Source organism: Mya arenaria, chromosome 1, assembly GCF_026914265.1.
Source record: "Mya arenaria isolate MELC-2E11 chromosome 1, ASM2691426v1".
NCBI classification, from domain to species: Eukaryota; Metazoa; Mollusca; class Bivalvia; order Myida; family Myidae; genus Mya; species Mya arenaria.
Window position 1 is genome coordinate 48373281 of NC_069122.1, and position 12792 is coordinate 48386072.

The 12792-nt window shown below is 37.0% G+C and overlaps 1 protein-coding gene across 1 annotated transcript; it reads right to left on the bottom strand.

Annotated features, from left to right (window-relative positions):
- Positions 1-894: 894 nt before the first annotated feature.
- LOC128205977 (splicing factor ESS-2 homolog) lies at positions 895-8324 on the bottom strand. Its single transcript, XM_052908127.1, has 7 exons — positions 8124-8324; positions 6668-6824; positions 5904-6014; positions 5060-5211; positions 3018-3494; positions 2481-2593; positions 895-1769 (listed from the first exon to the last, which is right to left on the bottom strand). Exons 1-7 carry the CDS (start codon positions 8232-8234, stop codon positions 1445-1447), a joined length of 1446 nt encoding a protein of 481 aa, XP_052764087.1. The 5' UTR covers positions 8235-8324; the 3' UTR covers positions 895-1444.
- Between the last annotated feature and the right edge of the window lie 4468 nt (positions 8325-12792).

The following is a 12792-nucleotide window of genomic DNA, read 5'->3' on the forward strand; positions in this document are numbered from 1 at the left end:
GTTTAAGGGTCTTCAAACTTGTCATAAACCTCAAAATCAACAGTGGTCATCTGCTGGTCATTAGTTTATTTACAAGTCTACCTACCAAGTTTACGAACCTAAGTCTCAAGCATATTCTTGTTATCTAACAATCTATCAATCTAACAAGCTTTGTGCTCAAGGTCAATGCAACCATGACTTGAGCTACTGTGTCCTTAGAGAGGCCATGAGAAAGTTTCCCTGATGGGGCTCGAACCCACACTCTCTTTGGTGACAGGCGGAGACCTATACCACTTAGAGAGGCCATGAGAAAGTTTCCCTGATGGGGCTCGAACCCACACTCTCTTTGGTGACAGGCGGAGACCTATACCACTTAGAGAGGCCATGAGAAAGTTTCCCTGATGGGGCTCGAACCCACACTCTCTTTGGTGACAGGCGGAGACCCATACCACTTAGAGAGGCCATGAGAAAGTTTCCCCTTATGGGGCTCGAACCCACACTCTCTTTGGTGACAGGCAGAGACCTATACCACTTAGAGAGGCCATGAGAAAGTTTCCCCTTATGGGGCTCGAACCCACACTCTCTTTGGTGACAGGCGGATACCCATACCACTTAGAGAGGCCATGAGAAAGTTCCCCTTATGGGGCTCGAACCCACACTCTCTTTGGTGACAGGCGGAGACCCATACCACTGTCAACCATTGGGCAATATCACTTTGGAAATCTGCAATGCCTCCAAAGAAACAATGAGCTAAAAATTCATAGCATTATTTTTTAAATGTGTACATCATTAATGGTACAAGGGGCCTCTGTATCAAGCAAGTGATCATGCTTTGAAGTATCCAAGAAATGACTTAAGGATGGCCTTGTTCAACAGGCCTTATGCGCTTACCAGACAATGGATAAAAACAGTGTGTTCTATTTTCCTTTTTATTATGCCTTTAACTTCTTCAAATCCATTTGTGGATAAACAGTAAAGTATCAAACTGCTGGTAAATGTAAATGCTTGTAATAGTCCATAATAAATGACTCATAGCAAAACCAAACAGTTACATAATATGGAAAGAATAATGGCCAAGTGCACAACTGAACCACAACTGATCTAGGCTCAAACTTGAAAAGGTTACAGTTCAGGTAAGAACAATATTTTTAATCCTATATGTTGATTAACTCTAGGATTGGAGCAGTTGCGCATATTGCTATGAAGTTGATATGAAAATGAAGAGACTATGCTCAGTCCAATTTCTCCCTTATGCAAGAAGTCTGCTTGTTAGTCCAAGTTTATCCATCTGAGTTGTTATTTGGAGTTTATAAAAGGCTGCTTGCACCCATTGCCTGATGGGTTTCACCGAACACACTTGTGATACTATGGATCTTTTTCATCACAAATAACCTGCCACAGTACACCAGTCGCTTGCTTAACATTAATCCAAGTTGAAGTTCTCATTCACTAAGACAATCTATCCTCAGAAGAAATCGGTAGCTTTGGAACGTTTCTTAGGAATATGCAAGAGATTATCAGTCAACGATGGCACTTCACTCGCATCACGCTTACTACCAGGAGTAGATCTAGGAGAACTACTGTAAACAGGGGTCTTATTTTTAGGGGTCAATTTAGGGGTGAGTTTCGGGGTTTTGTCCCCAGGAGTCCGCGATGGTGAAGGGGAGTAACTGGCACGGAGAGCTTTATCAGTCCCTGTTCTGACACCTATCCGGTTTCCTAAAAGTTTCTGAGCTGCAGGGGAGAGGGAGTTGATCCGTTCTATTGCTGAGCCTTTACTGGTCCCAGGACTTGAAAAACAAAACAAAGAAAGTGAAATACAATGAAATGAATAAACAAAAATAATTATAATAATAAAATATTTTTGATTAAGTGGCGTGTGAGCTCACCCCGGCAAGTCAAAAAAAAATTAGTTAACTGAAGCCTTAACCACAAGGCCCGTGGGACTTTAACAAAAGTGGTAGATATTTTGACCTCTAACCAATACATTGATAATATCACATGATAATGTCAGTCAACCAATCACGCAACAACAAAGTGTTTAATAGAGTTGTTAACGCTTATGAAAATTAGTGGTCTTCAAAGATGATATTTGAGCAAAAATCAACATTTGCAGAAGGGTTCCAGCTTCTGATATCTTAGTTTTAACACACTTAATGATTTTCCACAATTTATTTCGTCACGCAAAATAAAAGAGCATTTTACAAAATCATGAGTGAGTACCTTTCAAAGGCTTCTAATTTTAACTACTTATTGTCAAATTGCAAACTGCTAAACAATTATTACACAATGAAAGCTTTCAATTAATTTCTCTCCATGAAAGAACTTTAGCATAGTTCATGCGTAAATGCAAAAATAACATCTTGAACAATTGCCAATGCCTGATTTGATGTACGGTACTAGGGTAAGAAAATTCTTAAAATGTCATCTGCCTTTATATTTTAACTTAATAATAATACATAGAATTGAGCGCATAGTATCTTACTGTTACAAAACCTTACCTAGCCAGCCTAGAAGCAAGTTTAAGAGCATTCTCCTTCTTGTCCCTATGCTGTTTGCTGGCCTTCTCTGCAAGTTCCAACGCCAGTTTGTCACGGTGAGGGACGGCAGGAATCTGGAAAGTAAGGTAGTAAATAAAGTAATTGTGTTAATTTAGGTTATAAATTTTTTAAATTAACTATGAAATAAATGTATTAAGAAGACCAACAGTGGAACTGATAAAACAGGTTAATGATGAAAGATGTCAATGATGTTGGATTCAAATCAAGTAATAGATTCCACTGAATTTTAGTGTTTTTTTTCTCCGTCAATATAATGTTTTAATAAAAATGTATAAAGTGCATGTATTTTCAAGAATGCTTAACAGCATCAGACCCAACTATTTCAAGGCATCTGGAAAGTCTTAATTTCTGGCATATTTTTTTTTAAATAATGAACAATTTTCAATTTTGATAGATATCCATGCAATTCAGATTCACAATTCAATGATTCTTACCAACCTGGCATTGTTTTTCAAATTTGGTGCCATAACAAAATACCTTAAATGCTGGAGCATCGGAAGGCATGAGTGGAGTCTCATTGGTCAGCTGAAAGGGTGTGCCTTCAATCTCGCCCCAGGTCATAAATGGCGAATCTTCCACCCCAGGGGCAGGCGATGGTGTGGCAACAAACCCATACCCGTTAACTCTTGGTGTGATGCCAACTTCCACTTCTTTCCCATCATGCCCTATTTTTCCAGAAAACAACAACGCTTTATCAGAGGCAGCTTGTTTCATAGCTTCTTTGTTCCTCACAGAGTTCCAGGGATTGTCTTGAAATCTCGTATTTTCATGCACAATTTTTCGAGGTATTTTCTTCTTTAATTCAACAAGTTCTGCTGCACTGTAGTCCTCACCGTCGGGTATGTACATGAGGGCGTTTTTAATCTTGTATTTCCAAGTATCGACCCCGGCCTGGCCATCTGTAATAGCTGCCTGATCCTCAATGTTTGGAAGGGCTAGTCGATCATTCTCTTCCTAGAAAAAGTCAGTCACATACATGATTCTATTACTCATTGTTCATATTCTTAAGGTTAGAATAAATATTTTTCATAAACTGCAATATAAATAAACATGACTGTCTGGATTAGTGTATTTTTTTATATGTTAATGTGAAAGTTCAATCATATATTAGTAATATTACTAGCATCGATGTAAGGTTTCCATTAAGAATTTGTAAAAGAAAGAACAAACTGCCATAATTTTTGTCCAACCATAAATATTATAATGTTTAAAAATATAATTAATTAGTTATTATAATAATATTAACTCTAACTTGAAAACTTCTTGAAATTGTATTTAAATATTTTTGCTTCATGATTAATAAAACAAGAGCTGTCACAGAGACAGCGCGCTCGACTTTTCCGCCGCTTTTCAGTGTAAGGATTGAAAAGTTTTGGCGAAACATGCATAGATTTCAATGCATTTACATGATGTGCTGAGATATTAACATAAATGTGGTTACATGCAAAATTTTAACCAGAATTTTTAAGTGTAATAATAAAGGGCAATTATTTTGCATTCAATGCAAACTAGAGTTATCTAACTTGTTTGATTTAGTAGGTTGGATGGATGAGTACCATTGTATAAAGTCTCAATGCAATACCTCAAGTAGTTGCTGAGATATTAACCTATGTGTGCTTACACGCAAATCCTTAACCAGAATTTCTAAGTCAAATAATAAAGGCCTATTTTTTGTATTAAATGCAAACTATAGTTATCTAACTTGGTTAATTAAGTAGGTTGGATGGTTGAGTACCATTGTATCAAGTCTCAATGCAATACCTCAAGTAGTTGCAGAGATATTAACCTATGTGTGCTTGCACGCAAAACCTTAACCAGAATTTCTTTGTCAAATAATAAAGGCCTATTTTTTGCATTAAATGCAAACTATAGTTATCTAACTTGGTTAATTAAGTAGGTTGGATGGTTGAGTACCATTGTATAAAGTCCCAATGCAATACCTCAAGTAGTTGCTGAGATATTTACCTATGTGTGCTTGCACGCAAAACCTTAACCAAGGGGTGACGCCGACGCCGACGCTTGGCTGAGTAGTATAACTCTCCTTATTCTTCGAATAGTCGAGCTAAAAATGTGGCCATAAAGTTAACATTAACACTAGGTTTTGATATTTTGAACTTCCAAGCCTTCTCAGTTGGAAGTTTCCTTAAATTATGGAAGTTGACTCGATTTTTGAAGTTAAACCCACTTTTATGGAGTAATCTACTTCCAGTCTGCATTTAATGGAAGCCCTACAGTATTGAAACAGTTTTCTTGTAAAACACCCCAATTAAAAATACCAATAATATTAATCTTATCAAACTAAATAAACAATGAAGCCCAAAACGACTTATAGTAGATCATTTCTTTTCAACTGATAATCATAAATAAGAAATGTATACAGGTATTATTACTGGTAGTAAATTTACTACCACTAAATAAAAATACGTTTTTTGTTTGAATAATAACACAAGTTGCTTATTGAACTGTTTCATTGAGATGGTATGGCCCCTCACTATCTACTTATTCTAAACACGCTGTACCTGTGTTCTATTTTCCTCATTTTCAAACAGCCATGCATGTTTCTCTCTTTGTTTTTTGTCTGCTTCCTCCAAAATCTGAGAGAACGAGTCATTATCTTCACTTGTGTTTTTCGACAGGAATGAATCAAGGTGCTGCTTGGACCCTTTTGTCTCTGAAATAAACATTTATCCCGGGCTATATTTATGTACTGGCAGTGCTGTACTGTAGTAAAATCATACTGATGATAGATGACTTATAAATCCTTTCATATTGTTCATTTTTTTTAAAACATTCATTATTTACTGGTGGTTACATTCAACAAATGACTAAACTTTGCGCGTTAATGATATTTACATATAATGGACAAAAAACATAAATCTTAAAAAAATGAAATTAAATGCTTTAAGCGTAAACAAATAAGATGTTTGTTTCTCTTTTCATGCCACCACCACCCCCCCCCCCCACCCCACCCCAAAAAATAGGGTAGGTAGGTCAGATTTTTTTTTATAAGGCAAATTGTTTTTGGAGATTTTTATTTCACCAAAATCAGTAAAAGATATGCTTATGAACACCTATACAATCAGAATTGGCATCACTGGTATTGTTAATGTATGGATATTTATGCCCATATCGATATTTATGCAATGTGTAAATGGCCAAAGGCAAGATGCCGATTTGCTAATAAAAAAATTGTTAAAAGTTCAAAACACTTCATTTTTAACTTAAAAAAATCAAAATGATGAAAAATATTTCATAAAGCAATTAAAAGGTCTGGCCAAAAATAGGGAAGGTTTGGAAACTAAAAACTAACATTTTAACAAGGTTTATATATATTTATCTTCATGAGACAAAAAATACACCTACCACTGATGACACTTTCAAGATTGTTCTCTGGCAAATTGACCCCTTGTGTAGATTTCTGAGTTGATGGGTGCTCCCCTCTCTCAGGAGTATCAAATGTTGAAGGTGTGTTGTCTGGAATACATTTTTATATATGAGTTACACTGTACAGTTTCCAAATCATTAGATGCATTTTATATTATTTCAAGACATTAGGCCCTGACATCAAATCAATATACGGTAATACTAATAGAATTAAATGTAAGTGAAACATATCCACTTTTAAAAGATATACATGTAGGGTTTTAGCTGGAGGGTTATGGGAGGGTGTTGCACCCCCTCTTTTTGGAAGTTCCTGGTAATCTCTGCACTCAAGGAGACCAGAATATGCACCCTAATGCCTTTATAGAATTAAATGATTGAGATAATCAAATATACTTTGTTTTGATTAAAACTTGAAATATGATTGTAAATTTAATTTTTTTTTTACATATAATATTATTTCGTAGTTGAAACATAATATTACTTTAAACAAGCACAATTTGTAACATTTTCTATAAAATTCATAATGCTCTTAATTATTTACTGCCCGATAAAATGTGCCATTTTGTCCCTCAGCTTCCTGTCCCTTTTCTGCAACACCCTGTCCTTTTTAAAACCAGGCTCAAACACTATACATGATTATATTTGATTGATCTTTTTCCTGTTCTGTTTTGGAGGAGATAGAAGGAGTGAGCATTGGATCAAAGCGCTAACCAGCCGATATCAGAACACAAAATGTTACTTACATATAGACCTGTCTGTATTCGGTCGTTTAGAGAATCTCAGCTCAAGCTCTCTCAGTTTCACAAGGTCATTTTTCTCTACAGCTTCCATATATTCTGCCTGGGCTTTTATTTTTGCAAGGTCTGGGAAAAAATCTTTCTCAATAATCTTCTCAACTTCCTGCAAATATATCGAAAAAAAATTCATGGCTGGCACTACATTCCTCCCTCTGTCAACATTTTGGAACCGGATCTGAAACCCTTAATCCAGGATATTCTGATCTTCACCTGGATGTACTGATCTTCACCTGGTTAGACTGACCCATACACGATCTGTTACAATAAATTCAGGTCTTACAAAACATTTTGTAGAGCCCAACAGGGATTTGATCCTTTCAACGCAGTGAACACCACAGCAATGTAAAAGCTAGCTCCAAAAGCAAGGCCCTTGAAAGTGTCCTGTATGAATGACGCCACAGTATATATAAAAATGTCACGGTACAACAGGTACTGGTTGGAGAGCAGTAGCTGGCAGTTTTTGCATGTTTTTGAAGATTTTCTCGGTAGATCGAAATGTAACGGAAATAATTCTTACATTTTATTAAACTAGGGGTCAAGGTCTACTAACTTTACAATATTAAAATTTGTGTAGTCAGGAAGCATGTGCCTACTGGGGCCATAAAGGGGGTAATCAATAAGTGCCAATTTCAAATTATGAGAAGCAGTACCCGGCAGTTTTATTTCAGTACCGCTTCTTGACTATAAACCCGATATTTATCGGCTTATTAAGTATTATTTCCCCATGGGGCGTCTCTTTTGAACAGGGAAGTAATACTGGTAACCAAGCGCTGGAGAAGTCTCGCTTTAACAACGCGTCTAAAACCACACCATGGATACATAACATTTTGAATATGTCTCAATATTGTTTGAAAGCGATTGACGGGCAATATGAAAATATCATCTCAACAGGCTTTTTTAAAAATACATTTTGCTGTGATTCACCGACAAATAATCGTTCATAACCAACACTTGACTGTCGGTAAATGCTAGTGCTATAATTAGATATGCAAATTTATTCAATTGCGCAGTAACATTCACGTGAGCATCTCCCACTTTTGCAAACTTTTTGACATTTCCAATACTTTTTGTAAATAAAATGTTTAAACGTAAGCTTTGTGTTGGATTCGATGCAAATTGTGTTGCTTGGATACGGTTCTTTTTTATCATTTTCACCTTTTTTAAGAAGATTAAAAAAAAAAACACGAATAAAAAGCAATTGCCGGCTACTGCTTTCCGCCGGCTACTGCTCTCCAACCAGTATGACTGATTCTCACAACGATTTTAGACACATTTTTGCATTCCTTTCCACATATTATAATGATACAATAAGCCAACGATATTATATCAAACCAGTAATACAAAATATACCATGTATAAAACGTTATCATTCGTGCTCTGCGTATCAAAAAACAAAACAAACCTCTGCGTATGTCTCTTCATCCAGCACATTGACCTTCTTTTTCTCAGGACCGAGCGCTCCCTTTGGTTTAGCAACAACAAGGGCCTTGCTGCAGACTTTGGCTAAGTCCATTCTGCTTATATGGTTAAATTTATTCAATTATCAACGATATAATTAAACAAAAATCACATGTCAAACAAAAAATGTTTTCATCTGTCAACGTTCCGGAAGTCTAGTCCTGTGGGGCGCTTGATTAAAAAATTGTTTGAAACCCGGAAAACAGTGGAAATGCCATTCGTAACAACTCGGCCATCTCCGGCAAGCTTTTTAGGTTACACACCACCATTTTTATTCCCTATATAATTCAATGTAAAATTATAATTTTTAGACAACATTTAAAGGCATTTCGAGCGAATGCAGGCTATGATAACCACATATATTCTTAAAGTACAAGCTTTAAATTACCTTTTAAGCCAATGAAAAGGGGGGTCAAGTTATTCCTAAGAAAAATCACTCCACTTGAAAAACAAACTCTAAAAATTGCACCGTCCGCCAAGACAGATCTTCCAAAATGACCTTTCAACTATAGGGCAGCGGTTTATGCTTTAATCTCTACTCTAAATGATAAATCAAGCAAGAATAGATACTTAAGGTGTAAAAGTTTCAGGAATAATGATAGTTTTGATTTACAGTGTATTGAGCATGTGAAAACATGTCTATCAATCATAAGAACATTTTATTTTTATTGAGAATTTTCCACACAACGGAAGTACATATGACGTAATGGTGACGTCATTCCTCGAGATAGACATATCTTGATACTAGCCGAGGAGTTCCGATTGGGGGCGTGCGCGCACTGGGAGCGAGATATAACGGCTTACTGCAAAATCGGCCTCTGAGATATTTCGGCCCCTTAAAAATATTACTCGAGACGTTTCGGCCCCTTAATGATCTTCAAAAGAGACATTTCGGCCCATTATTTTTTATTTTAACATAATAAAAACAGCATAAATTTTCAAATTTTATTTTAATATAAGTTGTTATGAGATCTGGGCTTGTTTTCAATATTGGTCTTAATTGGTTGTAAGAACGATGTTACTAATCGGATAACTTGTTATTAATAAATGACCATTAGAGTGAATGAAGTCAATGATGTGAGACCATAAGATTAACTTAAAGACCTAGTTTAAGGAATATTTGGCATGATAATTGTTGTGCACCCCCTGTTTTTTGCTCAAGTGTGACAACAGGGGTTCAATTTCCGGTGTTTTTGTTTATTGACTAAGGGCCATTTAGAGTTGACACTTTTAGAATAGAGAATCTCATTGTCCCACTAATACATATGATCAATATTCATAGCTAATGAGCAGATGGGAAATGTTTATAAACAAATAAGAGTAATTTGAGTGTTCTAATAGTTCAATCCACTAAATAAATGGCCACCATTTGTTATACAAAAAAATTGTGAAGCACCATGGTAATATTAATGGGCTATTATATTTAACAAATAAGAAGACTCTATTTTTATTGTAAAGCATTGTAATAATTTTATTATTATTTTAAAAGAAAGTGAACAAAAAACTGTTAGACAAGATGTTTTGTTTATAAAAATTATATAACCTCCAGTATTGCACAGCAGGACACTCAGATCTGAGATCTGATAGACAGCAGACGGCATTAAAGGTAAATATCAATACACAGAAGTTGTGTACTATACACAGATAGGGGGGGGGGGGATTCTGTAGCGAATGTCAACTAAAATAGAATGGTGAAACGGATGAATGAAAAACTATGAACATACTGAATATTATAGTGTTTTTCTATTTCAAAATGTTTTTTTTTCTTGACCTTCAGTGTTGTTGTTCGTTCTTTTCATCTTATAAATGTTATAGTATGTCGGTAGAGAACGACTCAGCATCTGACCGGTCCTTCAGATTCAAGAAGGCGCACCGAATATGCTCTCCTGGCAGAAATGGGAGCGCCAACAGCTTCCTAATTAGCTGGTGTGTTCCCTCTCGTCGCTCGTACGTGGCCTTCAGTCCCAGGTGCGGAACGTGGCCTCATCCAGAACCTCGATCAGCTTCTGGAGGACCTGCAGTTAATTATCAGACAAGACAATACATTGTTATATATACGTGTAATGTTATATAACTAAGTTATAATAATCTGATTGATATATATGCTACTCACCATCCTTGAAAACGCCTACCATGTTTCCTTCGACGATTCTCCCCGCAAGAGCTATCGTGGAAGTCTCGCAGTGCCTCCTGTCTCACCTGAAAACATATTTGGGTTTGAAAAGAGAGCGCCTCACAACAGTTTTTTTATCACCATGTCTTGTTATGCGTTAAGATAAGAATTGAATCTTGCTTTCTAAATACTTTCACTTACATCTCGGTTTAGTACGACCCTTTTTCCGGTTATGTGCGTCTGCCGGATAACAGTGCTCCTTGGTATAAAACGCAGCGATTAACGCAGCCAATATAAACGGTGTCCGCCCGGTTAGCTCAGTCGGTAGAGCGTTGGACTGTTAATTTGACAACCCGGGTTCGATTCCCGGGCGGACAAGGTCACTTCTGTTGTGATTGGTTATGAAATCCTTTCTACGACCATTCGCACTGTACCACTGCCCCTGGCATGTACAGAAGTTGTCAGTTCCTTGCAGAAGTGAAGGCACCTAGTACTGGTTCACCGCCCAGGATAGGTGTGCGGTGGTTGAACTGTCACTCTGGGACCCTTCAATGTGCTCACGCCGGGACCCGGAGTATTAACTACTAACACCACCGACCAGCCAATATAAACATGTAGGGAAAACGCAGCGGTAGCGCAGCCAATATAGCCATATAAGGAAAAGGTGTTAATGGCCATATTATGGGGTACAAGTGTCATTGATTAAACAAACAAACATTGAAATCATTTATTAAGTGTCATTCTTAACAAAAATAACATATTGACCGAGATATTTGAAAAATGTACATTATTTATTGAACAAATATATACAAATGACGGAGGTATTTATGAAGAACGAGTATGTAATAACATAACAGTTTGAACAAAGTATGATCAAAATACACTACATTTCAATATTTCAAGAGTGTCATTTGACATATATTTCATAAACAGATGCATAATGGATATGAAAATAAAACGTATTGGAAAATATGATACATAAAAAACTTTTTCATATGAAAGGCGTGGTACACATGGCGCAATTACGAAATAATTTTGGATGAAGAAATATCTCGGGAATTATGATGTACGGTATAAATGCTATTGAAATAACAAATAAAGTACCTTATATTTAATAATGCTTTATTCGACTCATTTCTGTTAAATTTATTTACAAAGACCACACATGTACTCGGCATTTACTAGCGAAACGTCAGATGGCGCATTTACACAATATTTATGGTACCATTTGTTGCAGTCGTCGCATTGAACCATATCATCAAAACATTCTGGAAGGTTACAAATGCAATATTTTTTTATATTTATAGATTTGACGCTTTTCTTTTTCCGCAGACTGATGGTTTTACTTGTCAATGGAAATTCGGTTATATCTTCGTTTTCTAAACATTGGAGTAAATGAGATCGCAACTTGTTTGAATCGAATATTAATTGGAAACATAACATTTTACGAACACAGTAAGATGTTATAAAAGCAATGGCATATAGTCCACAATTGATACTTTTATTCTGTTTCATTACGTCTGGAATCAATACATTGGTCTTCTCCGCTTAACTTTAGTCCATTGTGGAACGGAAGTGGTCACAGAAGTGGTCAGACGCGTAACAGGAGTGGCGATCGGCTGTCTTCTATGATTCGTCGCTGAAGCGGGAAGGGGAACTTCTTGTGTGGGGGCGGTGGCAGTCACAAGTGAGGGAGAAGCTAACGGCACCGCATGGATTAGGGCGTCAGCAGTCTGTGGCGTCTCGGATACAATACTGCGCGCTGCTTCACTGTAGAGTAGAGGCCCGATGACCGCACGACCTTCGTCTCTTAGAGGTCTTCTCAGCGTAGCCCTTACTGCGTTCTCAATTCACGAAGCAACGGTTTCTGTCCCTAAGAAACTTAAGTGTAGCCCGTCGCGACTGAGCAGTTTACTGTCAATACCTAAAAATAAAACATATAAAATATATGACTGGCTGGCTGGCTGGCTGACTGATTACCACCAGCTGTCGTGAAGCCGGGAACTTCCATGTACTTCAGCCAGGGCACCTCATTCTCGATCATCTGGAGGCTGCGGTTTACCTCTTCAGCCGTGTTGTTAAATGCTCTCAGAAAGCTCTGGGACAATCGCATCCCTTTGAAACTGCTCTGTGCCCTCGGTAAAACACCAGATATTACAACCGTGGCCCTATGTATTAAATGAATGATATCAAAATATACAAATAATGGGAAAAAAGTACAAATCAGAGGCTCCAATTGAGTATTGATTATAGGATTCCGATTGCCTGTCTCATATACAGATGCGAATTTACAATCAATAAAATATTTTGAGTAATACTAGTGCATTTTGCTGCATTATTTAAAAAAAAAGCGACATACGTGGGGTTAGTAGCATGTTCTTTCTCGCACAGCTCCTGTAAATCCGACAGGACGTCTTCAAGGCCAGACCTCGGTATGTCATTGGCACCCGCTATAACAACCACCACCTGCAATGAAGCATGCAGGGGATTTCTGAATTTT

What these genes read in the sequence shown, in the direction of transcription:
- LOC128205977 (XM_052908127.1), bottom strand. Translation starts at nt 8,234, where the DNA reads ATGGACTTAGCCAAAGTCTGCAGCAAGGCCCTTGTTGTTGCTAAACCA. An exon ending in TCTTGAAAGTGTCATCAGTG is followed by an intron (nt 5,212 to 5,903) that starts GTAGGTGTATTT and finishes TGTTTATTTCAG; the next exon opens with AGACAAAAGGGTCCAAGCAG. An exon ending in ATGAGGAAAATAGAACACAG is followed by an intron (nt 3,495 to 5,059) that starts GTACAGCGTGTT and finishes GACTTTTTCTAG; the next exon opens with GAAGAGAATGATCGACTAGC.